Genomic DNA, 21,744 nt, shown 5'->3' with positions numbered 1-21,744 from the left:
AAGCAGAACCGGGTCCGGTCTCTGCAGAATGGCCCAGGACAACACCAATGGGATGGTGGAGACTCATCAGAACGAAGGTCTGAAGCATGCACACACACGTCAACAATGTTCCATCTCGACAGCGTTTCAGCAACATTGGGTTTGTCTCGGGTCCAAGGATTGGACCCGAGATCCAGATCCGTTAGCAACCTTTTAAATACCCTATTCTAGGGTTGCGTGCGGGGGGATAGAGAATTCAGAATTGCAGCAGCCGTCAGTTGGGTTTTTCCTTTTGTTCTTTTTTGGTTTTTGCTGAGTCTTTTCTTTCCCAGTCGGTTTTCCCCTTTCTCCATTATTTTGTCTTTCTGCACATTTTTCCCTGATGGCATTTATTCCTTTTTGTCTCATTCAGCAACTTTTCTTTTCATTTCTTTATTTCTCTGTCACGTCAGTTTGCAACAGCTTTGTTTTTTTTATTGTTTCCTTTGTTGCCTGTGGTTTTATTTCCCATTGCTTGTTTCAAAGCCTATTGAATAAAATCAGCAGTCCAACACCGTTAGTTTATGATGATCTCTTTACTCATTTTGGCATATCGCACGATCGTGAAAGTTGTGCCCCTACTTACTACACCTCAAGTGCATCACAAAATCCGATATTCACGTTGCATCACAATGATCGAAACATCGATGTCCATGCTGCATCAACTAGTGTCTACGCCAGCATCCATTAGCGAGAGTTATCGGTTCCCTCGCTGCATCAATATGTTACTTGGATGAAAAGGGAAAAGCATCACAAGCAGAAGCTAGGAGGGATGAAGAAGTAAAAGAGTTGTTGTTGGCAGCCTTGGCAGGCTTGAATATGAAGCAAAATGATAAGGGCACTTGGTACGTCGACTCCGGAGCAGCGACTCATGTCACGGGTGATGCAGGTAAACTCTTGAATCTCTCTCCTTATGTTGGTAAGAATAGCATAGTCACGGGAGACGGTTCTCATCATTCTATCTCACACATTGGAAATGCCATTATACCCATGTCCAAGTCCTCTCTTAAACTTCCAAATGTTATTCATGCTCCTAATATTCAGAAGAACATTGTTTCTGTCTCAAAACTTGTTGATGATGTTAATGTTTCAGTTGAATTTACTCCCTCTTCTGTTTATGTTAAGGATTTTCGCACGAGGAAGACATTCGCTGAGGGAAAAAGATGGGGCAACATGTACATCTTTCAAGAAGATCCTTCCTCTGTTCATTCTGACTACTCATCCTTGAAGCCTCATCAACATCAATTTCTCGCTCCTTCTGAGTTTGTGTTTGACATTTCTGAATGTAATAAGCCAAGACTTTGGCATAGTCGTCTGGGTCATTGTGGTCGTCATTTTATTGAAAAACTTGTCTCAAATAATCTCATTCCTAAGTCCAGTCTGAGTTCAGAAGTCATTGATATAAAGTGTTCTAGTTGTCATTTATGTAAGAGTCGTGTTTTGCCATTCAATTCCATTAATAAGAGAGCTTCAAGGCCCTTTTATGTCATATGTTCTGATGTCTGGGGTCCTGCCCCAATTGCTTCTCTTTCTGGCAGTAAATATTATCTCATTTTCGTTGATAGTTATTCACGTTATACTTGGATATTTTTCATGAAGCACAAATCAGAAGTTTTTGGATTGTTTCAGAAATTTCATTCCTTTGTTCAGAACCATTTCTCTACCAACATTCTCAATTTCTAGTGTGATGGAGGAGGTGAATTCGCCTCTAGTGACTTTGTTAGTTTTCTTCAACATAATGGGATAAAGAGAAGAGTGTCTTGCCCACATACACCTCAACAAAATGGGATTGCTGAGAGGAAGCATCGACATATTGTTGAGAGTGGAATGAGCATGATGCACGAGAGCAATCTTCCTGTAGCACTATGGACTGAAGCCTTTCATTCCACAGTTCATGTGATAAATCGACTGCCCATGACCATTTTAGAAAATAAGTCACCAACTCACCATATTTTTCTCTATTTGGCATACAACCCGATTATCATGAATTACGTGTGTTTGGGTCTATTTGCTATGTTCACATTGACAACTCATTGAGACATAAGTTTCAAGACAAAGCCTTAAAATGCCGGTTTATGGGATATGCTGAAGACTACAAAGGGTATAGGTGTTATGATCCATTGAGTAAACGCATCAAAATATCAATAAATGTAGTTTTTGATGAATTGAATTTTGATGATCAGCCGCCTAATTCAAGTCTTCATGTTGTTAACTCAAGTCCGAGTGTTGAGGTATACTACCCATGGTTAAATTCAGAACTCTTCTCCAGTGCTAAGGAAGACTGCCCAGCAGACTGCAGTCAAAAGGAGATATATGAAGAATCAGCAAATGCAACTCAAACAGAAGAGATTGTCACACAAAACTTGGAGCCTATAAGGTATAAGGGTGTTGTATACACCCGGCGAGAGAAAGAGCCCTCATCCATTCCTTGTACAGATACGGATCCTTCTGATCCTGCTTCACAGATGATGGATATCAGAAGATCCTCACGGATTTGACATCCGCTTGACAGGTGGGTAAGCTATAAAAATTTTTCATTGGATTTTCAACTATTCTTGACGTCCATAAATAAAGAGGATGAGCCTCTCATGTTCTATCAAGTTGCAAGTTCTAGAAGATGGGTCGAAGCAATGAATGAAGAAATGAAAGCCTTACATGAATGTGGGACATGAGAGATTGTGCCTAGACCACTAAATAGAAATGTCGTTGGGTCAAAATGGGTATACAAGATAAAGTATAAACCAGATGAAAGCATCGAAAGGTATAAAGCTAGACTTGTAGCCAAGAGATTCACACAAGAACAAGGAGAAGATTTCGATGAAACTTTAAGTCCTGTGGTTAAGATGAGAACCATTCGTATTGTCTTGAGTCTAGCCATTGAACATGGATGGACATTGAGCCAGTTAGATGTAAAAAATGCATTTTTACACGGGGATTTAAAAGAGGAAGTCTACATGGAACAACCCACTGGGTATGCAGAACGAGACGCCAAGCAGTATGTATGCAAACTAAAGAGGGCACTCTATGGATTGAAACAAGCCTCTCGTTCATGGTTCGAGAGTTTTTCACTAGAGATACAAAGGCATGGCTTTTCTGGATCTTTTCTAGATCACTCGTTATTCATTCACAATGAAGGAGATGTCACTACTCTCCTATTGATATATGTTGATGATATTGTCATCACAGGGAACTGCAAAAGTCACATTGAGGAGGTAAAGAAGTTATTAAATCAGAGATTCAAAATGAAAGATTTAGGGGAGCTGCAGTATTTTCTTGGGGTGGAAGTTGATAAAAGATGTGATACACTCACACTTACTCAACACAAATACACGTTGGACATTCTCAGCAAGGCAGACATGACAGATTGTAAGCCATTAGCAACTCCAAGTGTCATTTATCAGAAATTGAGTTCTAAAGAAGGGGATATATATGGAGATCCCACTAAGTATCGTAGCATAGTTGGCATGCTACAATATCTGACTTTTACTAGACTAGATATAGTATACTCGGTTAATCAGGTGTCTCAGTTTATGCATGAACCTCATACGTCGCATATGGAGGCAGTCAAACGAATACTTCATTATCTGAAGGGTACAATTGGTGATGAGCTGGTATATAAGAAAAGTGAATTAGATCCAGGCGGCGGCCATGAGATCATTATTTATGCTGATGCTGATTGGGCAGGTAATCCAGATGAACGACGGTCAGTATCTGGTTATTGCAGCTTCATTGGATCGAACATGGTATCTTGGAGCAGTAGAAAACTGAAGGCGATCGCTAGATCAAGTACTGAGGCTGAATACAGGTCGATGGCAGCTGCCACTGTTGAAGCCACATGGATAAGGCATCTCCTAACGGAAATGGGAGAACCTATTGCTCGATCACTGCTACTGTGTGATAATCAAAGTGCCATCAATATGTCTTTCAATCCCATTCATCATAGTCGAGCAAAGCATATTGAGATAGATCAACATTTTATTAGGAAAAAGGTTGAAGAATAGGAGATTGAGCCCATGTTTTTGCGAACTGAAAAGCAAGTTGCTGATATTTTCACCAAAGGGCTGACAAAGGAGAGATTTTGGTTTCTGAAAGGCAAGTTGTTCATGGTCCAGGACCATGCACAACTTGAGGGAGGCTGAAAAGAAGTCGTTATTGGGTCTTGAACCCAACTTCTGTATGTATAGGACCCGACCCGATCCATGTACTGAACCGGGTCAATGTCCAGTTATTATGTAATGTAATTTAAGATATTGTTAGAGGGTATTTTCGTACCCTAAAATTTTGTATTCAATATATTAATACATTGATAGACGCAGACTCTGACTCTAACGTCTTTTCTTCCTGCAGCCCCTTCTTTCGTTATTTTGTTCTTTCTTTTCCTACACATCTGAACGTGAAGACTTCCTTTCTAATATTACTTACTGGGTGCTGTTAAATCAAATCAATTCCGGATAATATGATCTTGTTTCTGCCGAAGATGTAGATTTTGTATCTTATTTTTATCAAGAAAAGTTTTCATACTCTCTACTTCCTTTCACTTTGCTATTTTTGAATTTTAGGTGGTTTACAAGGAAAGGATGGAAAAGAACAAAAGAGGATTGTATCTTGGAGGTACTGTATTTGTCATGGCATTCCTCAAATTGTGCGCCTTGTTTTCTGTTTTGGAACCAGTATCAATTTTGTCTATCCTTATAATTCCAGTCAATGCAACACTATGCGCTTTGAATCCACTTTGATACTTTTATATCTTACTAGCTGTATTGATGCTATTTCTTGTACTCATTTCCTGTAATTGAAAGGATTGGTCTCTTAAGGGTCTCTTAAGGGAGGATGACTATAATGTTGATCAGCTATGTTTATTTTTTTCAGAGTGAAAGTTACTGAACTTGGGTCAACTGAGATAGCTGGATTTGTTTAGGCTTGCTATCTTAACAGAGGGTTCTTTGTTTGGAACCCAGCATGGACTATGCCTTAGCTTCTCTTCTAATTGAGAACCATAAAACAAGGATTTTACTGCATTTCAACTATTATTGTTTTCAGAAAATAATATCAAATGTGTTCCACCTTTAAGCACTAGAAAAGGGTTACTCTTGGTTCATCAGATGGAACAAGTTGAAGTGGGTGTACAGTGTGGATCTGATGACACTGCTAAGAAAATTATTTTGAACTGCTTCGTTATTCCTTTCATTTTCTATGGTAAGGTATGTGTTAGCTTTGCAATTTTAATGTTGTATCGTAATGTATTGGACAATATTTTACCTTACGATATCTTATTGATTCAAAACCTATACTATACATCCCTGAAACTGGTTTCAATGGTTCATGGTATTGTACCGTACACATTGTAGAATACAATATTGTCAATAAAACTTATTTTGCCATTAGTTTATTTTTAGTTTTATTTTTTAAGAGCCCCAACCACTTTTAGTGAGGCTTATCTGATGTATTGGGGTCATTTTTGGCCCATAAATACACCCTAACCCATTTTGAAAGCTTTGGGTGTGAGAATTGGCACTTCCAAGAGTGTGGATTTTTGGTTTTTTTTGTGCTTTTCATTGTAGGGGCTGATTTTATGCAAGAAAGGGGTTGTTTTCTGATTGTTGAGGCAAACTAAGTTACAGTTCACCACTTTCATCCATTTTTTAAGGCTTTGAAGTAAAAAAATCCTTCTTTTTCTTAGTTTTCGGGTTTGTCTTTTTTATTTAGATTTATTGGATGGAGGAAAAGGCCAAAGAAATGTGAAATATTGTGAAGTAGTTGATTTTGAGAAGTTGCTGAAGTGTCAGTTTTGCTGGTTCATAATTTGCAATGAGCTCAATAGTTGCAAATGCCATATTGCGGGGGCGGCCACTCTGTATTATCCTATCTTTCTCCTTATCTTCCAGTCAATGTTCTTGGTGAAATAGTTGGTAGTTTAGAAGTAAATAGAAGGACACAAGCTGCATTGCCATTGCCGGAAGCACAACTTGTAGGCCCTACACATCCACTGCTAGGGTCATCTTGGATTCTTAGGACGGAATGGTCAATAAAGACCCATCATCACTCCCACCACCAGAGGACATTCCAGATTCTCTGAATAAAATTTTGAAGATTTTCTTACCAAGTTTTAGTAAGTAGTTTAGTCTTAGGCTATGTCACAGGGATTCGGCTAACCAGGTGCCGCACCCGCGTCGACGCGATGCGGCGTGGGTGCGGCACCTGGTGCGGTCAACCTGACCTTGGGTGCGGTCAACGCACCCAGGGTCATTTATGTAAAAAAAAATGACGTCGAGGGAGGCTCGCCTGAAGAAGAAGAAGAAGAGAGGCGAGAGGGAGCTCACCTGAAAGGGGGCTGGAGGGCGTATCGCTGGCACAGGAAGGACCGACGTCGGGTGGCTCGCCGGACGTGGGGCTTGCCGGCGTCAGGTGGCCGGAAAACGAACGTGAGAGAGGGAGCCTGCAGCGGGGGGAGAAGGCAAGCGAGGAGAGAGAGTGAGTAGCGTGGGGAGGGGGAATCAGATCAGGTCATGCTGAACATGAGCATTTTAGCTCTTGGCCATCCGATTTGCATTTTAAAAAGCTAAAAAGTCAACAAACCACGTGGCATTCATCCAAAATGCAAACAGACGGCCACGATGTGTGCATGAGCAAAAACACTCATGTTCAGCATGACCTGATCTGCTTTCGCGTGGGGGAGGGTTTCTCCCTGCATGCTTTAAATAAGCATGGCTTTGGATCCGGGTTGGATCTGAATCCGACCCGGGTTCGATTTTTTTGCCGCACCCCCGCACCCATGTTTTTTTAAAGTGCCGCATCCCCGTACCCGCACCCGCACGCGCACCCATGTGACATAGGTCTTAGGGATACATTATGAAACAAAACTTTTTTCTTACAATTATGGTACAAGTTACGATACATATGTTACAACCATAGTGATACATATCGGCGATATTTTGAAAATATTGCAAAAACACGTGATATTCTAGCTGACTGTTTTAAATGTCAAAACATCACAATATTTTGGTAAAATGTAAATATCACATTTTTGTCACGGTATTTTACAATTTAATTGCGAGATTTCAAAAAAAAAAAAAAGACAGGTTGCTTCAAATTTATTTAAGATGCATTGGGTAACATCATATTTTTTCAAATAATATCTCATTAAACATTACCATTTAAATTTATTACCTCTCTCTCATATTCAATACTATTTAAGTATTGTCTCATCCACCATGAATAGGAAACCTTTTTGAAACAATTCAGCTTTGAAAAGTGTTGAGAGTAGAAACGTTTCCTAAAATTCATTTTGGAAATTAAAGACTTTGAATGTACTGAGAATAGAAAACGGTTTCCCAATATCTAACTTGGAAATTAAAATCTATGAATGATTCTGTTTAAGGGTTTGAATTTCGAAAATACCTTGAACCGTGTCATTTTAAAAAAAATTTATTTGGCCCTGTATCTTTTTAATTTATTTATTTTTAACCGATATTTTTTTTGAAAAAATGCAATATAAATAAAAATGTTTGAAAACTCATGAAAAATTCTAGGCGATAAATTGCCATTTTAAACTTTTGTCATTATGGTAACAACATTGATTAAGATAACTAATATTTTTTTCTTGGATTTCCTTTTTCCTGCATATTTACCTTTGTTTTTCTTTCCTTTTATGTGGTGTGGAACAAATGTTTAAAATTTAAAACAAATATCTAGGTTGTATTTTTTCCAAAAAATGAAGTATGGGTATTTAAATAAATTTTCTTATTATGTAGTAATCAAATTAGTTGTACTGCATTTGATTATTAAGAGATCTGTCTGCCCTTTTTCTTTTTGCTGCTTTTGGTGTTTTAAAATGCAATCATTAAAATTTGTGGCTTATTGGGTTTACATCTCTTTGTGGTAGCTTAAAAATGCATATGCAGTCGCCAAGTTGAGGAAATTATCTGGATATTCAAGACAACAATTCTATAAGGAGGCAATACAATTATACAAAGAGGTGATATATTTAATCTTAGATTTGATTCTGTGCATTGAAGTGTATAGAGATACCGATTTTCCTTTTTTGACAAGTGAAAAATCAGGCTTTTCTGGATACTGGCTTCCTTCTCGATGTGATGATTTATCTGCCACGGAATATCTTTCTCGATGTGATGTTTTTTTATGAGGTTTTACTGTTTTATGTTGTAATCAATACTTTTTTATGTATTCAAAGTGTTAAATGGATTCTGGTTTTATATGGATCAAACAAGTTGAAAACCTTGTTGATTTTGGGTCACTATACGCGAACCTTTCCTTTCAGATTTGTCAAAATACATATCAATGGGAATCCTTTTAAGGATGTGGCCATATCGGATAAACATCTGATCCTGACCTGAATTGGACTTTTATTAGTTGGATTCAATAAAGTAAATTGGATTCGGATTTGGTTTAGGATTTTACAACTGAATCCGAGCACATGTATTCATCCTAATCCTAATCCTAATCCTATTTCAAATCCAATTAGCCAATATTCAATTAGTTGGATCTGATATGGCTACATCTGACCTGTTTACATTGCTGCAAACACCACCATGTGCTGTAGAACGCACTGCCCTTTTCACGAAAAGACAGATTCTGATGCACTTCGAAATGAACACCAAGAGCTAAAATATAATGTATTTGAATGCAAGCTCACCATAAGAAATAAAAATGAAACACAAGTATTATGAATGAATAATTTCATTAAAAATGAAATTCAAAAATATATAGAAGGAAGTCAAAATACAAAATAACCTTGCCGCAAAACACTCATAACACACAAATAACCTAGATCTACCCATCACTCTCTCAAATTTCACATGTACACCCACCCACCATTATATATTAAGGGAAGAGAAGAGAGAGTAAAGAGAGAGCCTATCTAGCCATTGGACTAGCCTCCAATGGCTAGTTAAAGTCAACCTAAGTTGACTTATAATATAAAAAATATATTATATATACATATTAATATAATATATATATATACATATGTATATATAAAATAATACATACATCTTAACACCCCCCTCAAACTTACGGTGACTTTGCAAATACGAACAAAGGACCCATTACATAAAAGGTCTTCATTTGACTTCATCATTTTTTCCATTCGTTGCTTCCTTAAGGGATACTCTTGATATTCAAACATATGCTCTCTTATACAAAGGGGTTTTAGAGTCTTCAATATCTTCAATATTTGAGGACCTGCAAATAAAACTAACAAAACATCCCAACTATGCACATATCTAATCTTAAGATTTCAAAAAATAACTATATTCGTTATATATTATGGAGAGAGGATTGCCAAACACACAAAAATGCAATATATTGAAAATATTTAATAAGGCAATTTAACATTTTTCAGAAACATTTAAAGTAAAAAAATTTCAACATTAATTTTGAAAAAAACATTATTTTTTCAAACACAATAGTCATAAAGAGAGACTCTCCTCAATAGATAATTTTAAGAAATCATAGTTCTTAATTCATAAGACAACATAATTGCATATTATCAAAAGGAGAGATGCATGCATAAAATATCTTAAATATAAGTTCATAAGTCATTAATCACTTTAAGCTTTCATGAAAGCATGCATTATTCAAAGTCAATACATGCATATATCTATCACATTAATGCATAAAAGGCATGTAATATGGATTTTCAAACAATCATTAATGCTATTAATAAATAACTCGCAAAGGAGTTTAACTCACACAAGAAAAAAGATTTATAAGGAAAGGTTTTTCAAAACAAGTCGGCATATTAAATGCACATCGGATATAGTGGGGAAGTTCAAAATCCCACATACAAATCATAACAAGATATATTTTGTAATAATAACAAATATTGTCTCAAACTGTTCATAACAATTTAAATCTCAACAATAGAAACAATATCTATAAATACATTTAAAATATAGCATCCTATGCAACCAAGGCATATCATGATTTAAATCACGCAAGACAACCAATCATGGAATAAATTTAAAATATCCTTAATCATGTAATTAAATGCAAAATGCATGAAAATATTTCAATAAATATTTTTCATACAAGGGCAATGAGTGGAAAATTTTAAAAATTTTATGGAGAGATTTAAAATTTCCACAAATATCAAGAAATGATATTTTACAAACCTCAACAATAGTTCGACTATCTCAATCAATTTACCTCACTAGTCCTCCAAACCTCAAAATTCAAGTGTATCAACTACTAGAACAAGAGATCAATCACCATAACAACCACAAAAAAGTGTCAATAAACAAGGACCACTTATGGGTCAAATGCAAGCTACAACCCCAAAATGTACACTTCCCTCACCTCACAAATGATTGTAAAACTGCAAAGAACGCCAATAGGTTCACATAACTCACCACATTGAAAAAATATCGTCTATATAAAATGACACTTAAATGAAAGGCATAATTGGAGGAAACATACAAAGTAAGAGAGCTTGTAATGAAAACAAACTAATGTCACCAAGAAGAATAAGTATACCAATTTTAACAATCATTCGAAACTCCATGGTTTCAAAATAGATAGTCATCAGAGATAAACATAATTATAAGCATCCATCATAATAACAATGGCAAAAAACAAATAAATGATACAATACACTTACAAAAGCAGAGATCAAACAACTGTCAGTTAGAGACAAACTATAAGCCGATGGTCTAGACTGACAAAACCAAGGTGTACACAACTCACCCCAACAAGCATCTTTGGTTCAAGAAAAGCAACATGGATCTAGAGGCCAATCAATTATCAATTAGATCTAAGACATGTGTCAACACGACACTCATACATCTTGATAATTACAAATTGATAAGATGACTTGAGGTGCACACATAACTCACTTCAATGGCTAACTTTGATCTAATAACAAGAAAAAAATGATGCATCATATAAAAATCTATGATAAACAAAATAAATGCCATAAGACGGCAATAAATATTTATGGAAATCAATTTCCAAATAAGTGAGTTCATATAAGAATTGATTTGAAAAAACAAAGTTTCAAATCAAATTCCAATAACGGTAGATGAAAACTTAGAATGAATATAGTGCAATCATATGCACAGTCAATATAAACAAGCTTTATAGAGAGATAATTCAATCTCGATTACAAGTCTACTAAGAGACAACAACGACACATAACATTAAAGAGAGTCAAAACATATATAGAGATTATCAAAGAACTATGCCACAGGGATTCGGCCAACCAGGTGCCACACCCGCGTCGACGCGACGCGATGCGGGTGCGGCTCTTGGTGCGCGTCGACGCGACGCGATGCGGGTGCGGGTGCGGCTCCCGGTGCGGTCAACGCACCCAGGGTCATTTATGTCCAACTTTTGGACTTGAAAAAAAAAGAGGCCCGCTGAAATGGGCATGACAGCTAGAAAACTTAGGAACTGGTTTGTCAACATAGCGAGTTTCGAGACACAACTCTTCAACTTTCTTTACGGCAACCACATGCCGTAGCCAACTACCAAGGAGTCTCTTCTCTAAATTGTTTCTTTGGGTCAAGCGCAGGCTCAACCTGCGAAGGTGCCCGGTTCAACAAGAATCGATTGACAACGGTGAAGAGATCAGTTCCTTCTAGCAGCGAGTGCCACTCGCCAAGCTTTTTCTGTCTCTTGAGTCCCTTCATGGTCGAAGGGAAATGATCCTCATCGAAATCTGCAGAGGAGATTGTGGTGGGGAGATACCTCCATCTCTTGGACAGGATGTTGGTCCTCACCGCAACTTTGATGGGGAGTGAATCAGGCAATGCATTGATACTACACCTGGTGACTTTCTTCATCATTCTCACCTTTTACTGAAGATCTGACACCTCTCGTAGTTGATGAGAGCTTAACTTTTCATGAAAATCTGGATGGTCTCAGAGAACAACCATACTGTATCCTGAAAATTGAAGAGAGCACAAATGGTTCTGTTAAAATAGAGGGTTCAGGAAGGCAAAAGGGTAATGATGCCCATGTTGGCTCGTACAGATTGCAGTCCACTGTACCTGACTGCAAATATTAAATCAGATTTTGATTTCCTTCGAGATATGCGTTGGGCTGGAGGTTACGTACTACAAAAATTAATACAAAATATCTAAAGCCAATGAGCTGCCAGATTTTGGGGCAGGATGTAATGATCATGGACAATACAACCTTTTTTCAGGGATGACCAGCTTGGTTACCATTTTAAAGTAGCTCTATTACGGAACTAAGAGAGAATAACTAAAAGAGTCGGATGGAAAACCAAGCATATATGTCCTGGCCAGGGGGAAAATGGGGTCTCGCCCCGTTTGGACCGATGTTCGTATCTTATTTGGTTCTTTTACATGTAATCAAATATCCATCAAATCCTGATATTTGTCTGATTCAATAGCAAAAAATTAAAACCATATATGCATCCAGCAGTGCTCGATTAAACTATTAAACTCGACTCAGACCAGTAGAGCTTAATGAAGAAACTCGATTAAGCTTGGTTAATATATATATATATATATATATATATATATATATATATATATATATATATATATTACAGTTTTGCCCCTGCCGCACCCCCGCACCTGGGTTTTTTGTAAGTGCCGAATCCCCGCACCCGCACCCATGTGACATAGTCAAAGAACTATATAGAAGTTCAAGTTCAATAACATAACTATCACCAACCATTAACCCACATATGTCATACAAATTTTTTTATCATAATGCAACAAATATAAAATTTCTAAGAAGCAAGAGTCTTCAATCAAGAACAAGTGTCCACCAAAGATCTAAGTGGATAAGCACAAAAAGTGTCCACTAAGGGCACACCTACAAAGCCCACAAAAGGGCATACACAAGAATGCTCAAATAACTATTTTATTCAATTTACAAAATGCAAGAAGCATGCAATGAAATATGAATGCACAAGAAAAAATCCACTAAGGGTTACAAAAGTACACAGGCACTCAAATCAATAAGCCACCAATGGGAAAAAGCATAAGCATACAAGAGTCTTTAAAAAAATAATATAACTTTTATTCATAAAATGCTCAAGAAGAAGCATAAACACAAGAACTCACATAATAGAGAAATACACTTAATATTATTAAAATATGCATTTGAGTATATGATGACAAAACATGCTTATGCCATCCAATAATAATCATAAAAATTATTCATGGCATATACCTACTAATATAATGCAAGAATTCCTTAATCCAACATTATTCAGAGGCTATTAACTTAAGAATAATTTTACTTAATAAGGTATTTTAAATAGAAAAATATCACTCAAACGTACATTGAATAACATTCACACGATGATGGAAAGACCTTATGAGAACATATAAAACATATATGTTATAACCAATGATAATACCATATAAAAAAATTCTAAGATTCACAATCTTAATCATGGAGTTCACACAATCTATCTTAAAATTCATGCTCGGTCACATAATTAAAACATCAAAGAAACATCACAATATATTAAAAATCCCAAAGATAATCCATGTATATACATACGTTAAGGGTCGTGTTATTAAATGTGCACGTCAAGGTACAAAAAGCGTGCCTCACCTCAAGGTGAGGGGCTTTGTGCCTTGAGGCGCAAAAGCCCTGAGGCGCATGCCTCATACGCCTTTAGGCGTATGCCTCAGGACGAGGCACGCCTCAAGGTGAGGCATACGCGCCTCACCTTGTTTTGGTCAAATGAGGGTCAAAGCCCCCATTTGACCAAAAGCCCCCATTTGACCAAAAAATAGGGTTACTCGGTCGAGGCTCCTCATTATCTCATCTCTCAGTCTCTCTCCCACATCCCTGCTCTCACCCACCTCCTTGCTTATCTCCCACCTCTCATCTCCCCCTTCTCTCGCTCTCTGCTCTCTCCCACCTCTCGCTCGTCTCCCACCTCTCGCTCATCTATCAACCTAAGAAGAAGAAGAAAAAGAAGACGAAGACTGCTCCTTTGTCAGCCTCGTCTGTGAACCTCTCCTCTGTCAGCATCTTCTCTCCTCTGTTATTGCATGCATACCTATGTGACAATTTATAGATTCAACGAGATTTCAATAGAAAAAAGTTACAGTTTATAGATTTCAACGGAATTTCAATAGATAAAGGTTAATAAACTCGGTGAGTCAGCTCGTGACTTACCTGAGTTGGATCGGATCGGTCCCTAACTGAGTTAAAAAATAGTATCTTAGTTAAGGACTAACCTCGTCGAGTTTGCTAACCCCAAGGTGTTCTGCAGCTGATATATTATGCTGATAGAAGTTGGAGAAATACATGTGTATTGTGTTGAGTCTGTAGACATAAGTTAGATTCTTTAGCAAATTCAGCAGACGCAATACTAATGACATGATATACTTTTAATATTGATTTTCACTTATTAGATATACATATAAATATATCAAAACCACAGGCTTTAGATGCTTCATAGATGTATACATGTTATTTTCATCTAAATAATTGATGTAATTGTGATTGCTGCATATTTGGTAGAGTATTTTAAGTTGTTGATGCACATTTGAGTATTTGGGTCTTTTTCCTTTGTTGTTGAATGATTCAACTCCATGAGAATGATTCTATAGAACTGTAAATGTTCTTTTATCTAGATTTTGATAACACTTATGCTTCGGTTTTGCGTCAGTTAACTTCATTGCTTACTGAAATTGGATTGAACACAAAAGAGGCCCATGCTTTCTCTACTACAGATGGCTATTCTCTGGATGTTTTTTTAGCTCTATTTTTTTTCCTGCAAATGCGGCAAGAGATCAATTTAATTGAAGAGAATTTTGGTTTCTAATGTTTGAAAAACAACATAAATAAGGTCTCATGCTGTGAGAGAATTATGGTTTCTTAGATACTTATGTAGATCAAGTTGTTGCATTAATGTTACTTTTACATGTTAATCTTATATTTTTTAGTATTTATTTGAGATTTTTTATTTCTTGTTGGTTGTTGCTTCATCAATAAAGCACTTTTTATTTATTTATAATTTTAGATATTTTTTTATAGTTTTTTTAAAGTTTTCAAATTTTTTTTGAGGCTTACGCTTTACGCCTCGCTTTTCACAACACTGGTTAAGAGACATAGAACATAAAATCTAATATTTTGCAAAACATAAAACACATAAGATTTTAAGAAACCACATTTTTTTGCAAAATATATTTTTTCAATATAATATCCATAATCTAAAAACATATATTTCATATATCAAAAGACACTAATTCTTATATATTCTAATTTTAAAAAAAATATTTATTTTTAATATAATCCTTTTAAAAACACCTACCATACATATAAGATAGAAAACCAAAGATACATACTGGAATGTGAAATCCTTGAATCCATATCATTCATTAATACAAATATTTTCCAAGACTATAATGCCTTGCTATGAGACCATGTCACGAAATGCATGGATCCCGATGCATAGGGATGGCAGTGGGGCAGGGCGGGGCGGGGGACAAGGTCTCCACCCCCGCCCTGCCTCAAGATTAGAACCTCCATCCCCGCCTCCATCCCCGACGAGGATGGATTTTAACCTCCACCCCCGCCTTCATCCCTGTTTCATGTCCTCCATCCCCAGTTCAAACGGGGATGAGTCAGGGAGGGGAAAAGTGGCAGGGACGGGGTGGGGATCGTGGCGGGGACGAGATGGGGCAGGGCAGGGAAAAGGGTACGTCCATCCCCGCCTCCATCCCCGAACGGGGATGGATTTTAACCTTCGTCCCCGCCTCCATCCCCGTTTCATACCCTTCATCCCCGGTCCAAACGGGGCGAGGCGAGGCGGGGCCCCGCTTTCCCCCGGTCCACTGCCATCCCTACCGATGCACTCCGAAATGAACATCAAGAGCTAAAATATAATGTATTTGAATACAAGCTTTCCATAAGAAATAGAAGTGTAACACAAGTATTATGAATGAATAATTTCATTAAGAATGAAATCAGAAATGCATAGAAGGAAGTCAAAATACAAAATAACCTCACTACAAAACACTCACAAATAACCTATATCTGCCCATCACTCTCTCAAACCTCACACATACACCCACCCACCATTATATAGAGAAAGGGGAGAGTGGGAGAGAGTAAAGAGAGAGCCTATTTAGCCGTTGGAGAGGGTCCAACGGTTAGATATATAGCAGTTGGACTAGCCTCCAATGGCTAGTTAAAATCAACCTAACTTGACTTATAGCAGTGTTGTATAAAGCGTTGAGGCGTAGCGAGGTGCTCCACCAAAAACCGAGGTGAGGCGTAAAGCGTAAGCTTAAATTTTTTTTTGAAAATTTTTAAAAAATTATAAAAAACTATATCTAAAAATACAAATAAAAAAATGTTTATTGATGAAATAACAACCACTAAGAAATAAAAAATCTCAAATAAGTACTAAAAAATATGAGATTAACATATAAAAGTAACTAAAAACTGATTATATAACTGGAAAATATATGAGATTAACCAATAAAAGTTAAAATATACTAAGAAACTGATTACATAACTGAAATAACCGGAAAATATATGAGATTAACCTACAAAAGTTAAAATATATGAGATTATTCTAAAAAATATGAGATTAACATATAAAAGTAAATAAAAATATGATTACATAACTGGAAAATATATGAGATTAACCAACAAAAGATAAAACATACTAAGAAACCGATTACATAACTGAAAAATATATGAGATTAAGCAACAAAAGTTAAAATATATGAGATTATTCTAAAAAATATGAGATGAACATATAAAAGTAATTAAAAAACTGATTACATAACTGGAAAATATATGAGGTTAACAAAAAAAAGTTAAAATATACTAAGAAACTGATTGCATAACTGAAATAACTAGAAAATATATAAGATTAACTTACAAAAGTTAAAATATATGAGATTATTCTAAAAAATGTTAGATTAACATATAAAAGTAACTAAAAACTGATTACATAACTGGAAAATATATGAGATTAACTAACAAAAGTTAAAATATACTAAGAAACTGATTATATAACTGAAATAACTGAAAAATATATGAGATTAACCTACAAAAGTTAAAATATATGAGATTATTCTAAAAAATATGAGATTAACATATAAAAATTACTAAAAAACTGATTACATAACTGAAAAATATATGAGATTAACCAACAAAAGTTTAAATATATTAAGAAACTAATTACACGACTGAAATAACTGAAAAATATACGAGATTAACCAACAAAAGTTAAAATATAGTAATATACCAAGAAACTTATTACATAACTGAAGTAACTGGAAAATATATGAGATTAACATACAAAAACTTTGTTGATTATGTCTCAAAAATCTTGTTGTAAATTTTTTTTTGCGCCTTGAGGCACAGAGGGCCGCGCCTCAAGGCGAGGCACGCGTTTTGCGCCTCAAGGCACGTTTTTGATAACACTGAGGCATACTAATGATGATATGCTTGTTATCATGTTTGAACCTCTCTTTCATTGATTTGGGGTTCGGAGGGTGACCACTTTAGAAGTTTTGGTTTGGATGCAATAGCTAGGATTTAGTGAAAAGGTAAACATTTAGTTTCATAACTATATGGTGTGCTTACATGGTTTCTTTTCTAAGCTATTTGTGGTTATTTCTTCTTTGTTCTTCTTTTAAGCTTCTTTTTCATTATGTGCAGATAAATGTGATCGTTGGTTATTGTAACCATAGTCACATATATCAGTGATATTTTCAACATATCGTGATATTATCACTGTAAATTCAGCGAATGATAATATAGGTAAACTATCGTGATAGTTTGAAAATATCACCAATTTGATAATATTACGATATTCTCTTGATATTATCAACTAATTTTATTGTTTTTTATCCATTTTTTACATTTTAAATATGTTTTTCTTCTTTCTTTTACATATTTTACTTATTTCTTTTATTGTTTATATATTTTTTGTCTAAACATGATATTTTCTTACTTATTTTTGTTATTTTTTATATTTTTAAGTCTCGATTTTTTTCAGAGATTTATCACCAAACCTATAATATTGCGAGAAATAGCCTCGCCGAGATATAGCCAATACCAATATTTGTGACTATGATTGTAACTTCTCATGGCTGATACCAATATTTGTGACTATGAATGTAACTTCTCATGTGATACCGATCACTTTGTTATCTTGTTTATATATATATATATATATGTTGCCTAATGGCATTAATGATTGTGTTACCATCAACAGATTAACTGTCTCATGGCAAAAGGTGACAAAACGTCTTTAAGGAAGGCAGTCACAGAGAATATGTATTCTGTAAGTTGTGAAATTATTTTTCTTGGTGACAAATCTTCACAATAAGAGATCAGCATCTAATACTTTTTAAATTTTGTTGATCCTTGTTGTGATGAAGGTTTCTGCTGCTAAAGATATATGGTTAGTATAACTACTACTTGTTTGACTAATTCAGATCCTCAAAAATGAGATTAAGCAAAGGGAATCTATGTGGACTTCTGTTTACTGGGAATTGGTTGAGCCAGCCGTCAAGATTCGGACATTACGAGCTCGGATGGTAACTAATTGATGTGGTATTGGATTTACATTTTCATGTTGTAGTTCAATGTATACATTATCTTGCATTCCTCAAGCATCTCACCCCGTGTTTACAATCACATAAAAATATCAAAACCAATTTTTTTCTTCTTCCTTTTGTTTTACATAGATTGCTGTTGATAAAACTGATCTTAATAAGGCGTTTGTGCAACTGACCCTCGAATTTCTTACCAAGCAGGTTTGGACATCCCACAGTCTTCTTATTTTTCCAGAAGATGTTTTTTTAGGCTGATTGTTGCTAAATTTTTGTCTCATTACTTATTGAGCAAGTTTATGCCACTTGTGCTGTCATACATTACAAGCTCTGCTTTTGCTTATCTGGAAGCTTAAATTTGATAAAAGAAGTTATGCAGGTTGTAGATTTGTGATACTGAGGAAAACACCATTTACTTTTGTAGAAATCTAGCTGGACTCTTTAACATTGGCCACAATGGCATACTGCATCCTACTTGTTACGAAAGTAGTTAGGTCTTGTACTCATTGATTATTTAAGACTTGAATAAGACCCATTACTGTTCAGAGATGCACTAGCAAAAGGTTATCATTTTTTTAATTCTATGGTTAATGTTGGTAATTTCTGAATATACTGAGTGGGTCACACTTTGTTTCTTGTGGTATGCATATCACCCAACTTTTCTGCATATCTTGAGCAGTGGTAGTCGTTCTATACTAAAAAATGTTAAATGTAGATTGTATATGATATATTGTAGGTAATATATAGGATAGTTAAATTGGACTGTGGTGTATAACATTTAAGTTATGAACTTTTTTCTTGAGATGAAGGAATTGTTATAAAACAGAAGTCACCAGCAAAAGGGTACATATCTAAGGTGAGGAGGATGTTGAGTAATGTAATACATGTGTTTTACTGTACACAGTGCTGTCCCTTTTGGGGGTGTTTGATTTGCGGGCATCCCTGGACAAGGATACCATGTTCTATCCGGTCCTGTCCAACGTTTTCATCGACCTAGTTAGAACATTACTGTCCATGTGTCCCGCATTTGATTCATCATCGCAGACAACTTGGATACATATAATATGGCTCGGATGGCTTCATTTTGGATCGTACGACCTGATCCGTTCCACCAAATTAGTTTTTGGCTATGTCACACAGACTCGGCTAAGGAGGTGCCGCACCCGAGTCGACACGCCCCGACACGGGTGCGGACTCGGGTGCGGCTTCGGACTCGGCCCGGACTCGGTCAACGCCGAGTCGGACTCGGTCAACGAGTCCAGGCCGAGTCCGGCCATATTTTGGACTCGGTCAACTTTGACCGAGTCCAAAAATGTCCCTAAAAAACCAATTTTTTATATTTTTTATATTTTTTATTTAAAAATATATATATAAAAAAAGGCACAGTGCAGACTGTGACTGTGCTGCGTGACTGTGGACTGTGCACAGTCACAGACTGTGCACAGTCTGTGCAGTGTGCACAGTCAAAGTCTGTGACTGTGCACAGACACACAGATTGTGCTGTCAGCTGTGGCATTTTAAAAATAAAATAAAATTATATATATATATATATATATATATATATATATATATATATATATTTTGCCGAGTCCCCGTGTCCAAAAATTTTAAAATTGTGCCGCACCCGTGTCGCACCCGCACCCGCACCCATGTGACATAGATTTTGGACATGTTTGGATTGGATTTTAACTCCATATATGGGTCTTGTATTGGATCCAAATACCAAAAAAATGTTTAAAATTTGTGTATTTTGACAAAAATAGGAAATTCATATTCTTTGGATACACATGCAAATGGGTATCATATTGGATCCAATTATGAAAATATGCCAAAAAAGTGTAGATTTTAACCCCAAATATGAGTCTCGTGCTGGATCCAAATACCAAAAAATGTTAAATTTTCGTATTTTAACCCTAGAAAAAGAAATTCATATTCTTTGGATATACACATGCAAAATGGGTATCATATTGGATCCAATTATGAAAATATGTCAAAAATTATGGATTTTAACCCTGAATATGGCTCTTGTAATGGATCCAAATACCAAAAAATGTTTAAAATTGGTGTATTTTGACCAAAAAAAGATTTCATATTCACACTCCACAGATGAATCTATAAAAGCAAACAATTTCTTATGTTCTGAACCATTCTGAACCGTTTTCTACAATTTAAAATTTTTAAAATGAATTATTAAATTATTCTAGTAAATAAAAAATTCAACAACTCAAAAACAACTAATTTGAAAAAGTAGAATCCTTGAAGCATGAGAATTTCAACAACTAAATATTATACATATATAAAATTTTGAAAATCAAAATATCCAACATTGAAAAGTGAAAACGTTAGCATTTAAAATTTTAAAATATTGATGCCCATGTTTTTGTCATGAAGATTCAATAACAACCACAAAAACATGTGCAGATATAGTGTCGAAAACGAAAAAACTAGTAATCAAACACTAATTGCCCTAATTCTTTAACATTTCCACCAACCAAAACCCCTTATTTCTAGTCAAGACCCAAAATTGCAATGAAGCCCTAAATCAAAAGTCATGTAACCCTAACAAATAAGCGACACAAATAAAAAATAGAGGCAAAATTGATTTTTTCTACAACAAAACTATTCGTTAACTTGATTTCAACCACACCCATTGTTCAAAACCATGATTTTCATGAACACTCAATATTTAAACTCAAATTGAAATAGAGGAGCAGGAGACCAACCAAGAACAAGGTGAGAATCCCATGGTCATCGAAATCACATTCCTTGAAGGTGGAATCATTTGCTTAGAGCCGCTGAGATGTCGCGAGTAGCAAGATGACGATCCTCTTCTCGTTGTCGAGGTTGTAGCTGATTTTCATGCCCCAAAACCAATGTGAAATCAACTCCACGATTCTTCTCACTATCATTGTTTGGGGGAGAAGATGAAGAGATGGGGAGGGTGGGGTGAGAAGGCAGAGATTGAGAATCAGAGGATGAGGAGGTCAAAGTGGAAGAGGAGGAAGGTAGGGGGGGAGGGGAGAAAACAGTCGGGGTATTACCTGCCACACCCGTTTTTTTTTTTTAAACTGACTTTTGTTGGTGTCCAGAGCCATTCAAACACCCTCGTTCTAGGGGTGAGGGTGGAACCATGCTGGACACTAAAAAGTGTTCCTGCAGGATGGGCGGCATGCTGCATTCCGCGTGTCTC

The 21,744-nt window shown here is 36.0% G+C and overlaps 1 protein-coding gene across 1 annotated transcript in view; it reads left to right on the top strand.

The window, feature by feature from the left end:
* Positions 1-21,744, top strand: part of LOC149833847 (Mitochondrial inner membrane translocase complex, subunit Tim44-related protein) — an 82,527-nt gene that overhangs the window by 35,399 nt on the left and 25,384 nt on the right. The window contains exons 7-11 of the mRNA XM_090011063.1: positions 4,578-4,629; positions 7,901-7,993; positions 18,215-18,283; positions 18,438-18,539; positions 18,690-18,758. Coding sequence (XP_089867189.1) covers positions 4,578-4,629; positions 7,901-7,993; positions 18,215-18,283; positions 18,438-18,539; positions 18,690-18,758 — 385 coding nt within the window. The remainder of the gene's footprint in view (positions 1-4,577; positions 4,630-7,900; positions 7,994-18,214; positions 18,284-18,437; positions 18,540-18,689; positions 18,759-21,744) is intronic.

Source organism: Nuphar pumila, chromosome 6, assembly GCF_984573655.1.
Source record: "Nuphar pumila chromosome 6, dmNupPumi1.hap1.1, whole genome shotgun sequence".
Classification (NCBI taxonomy): Eukaryota; Viridiplantae; Streptophyta; class Magnoliopsida; order Nymphaeales; family Nymphaeaceae; genus Nuphar; species Nuphar pumila.
Note: the sequence above shows the minus strand (reverse complement) of the source record. Positions and strands in the feature narration are given on the sequence as shown.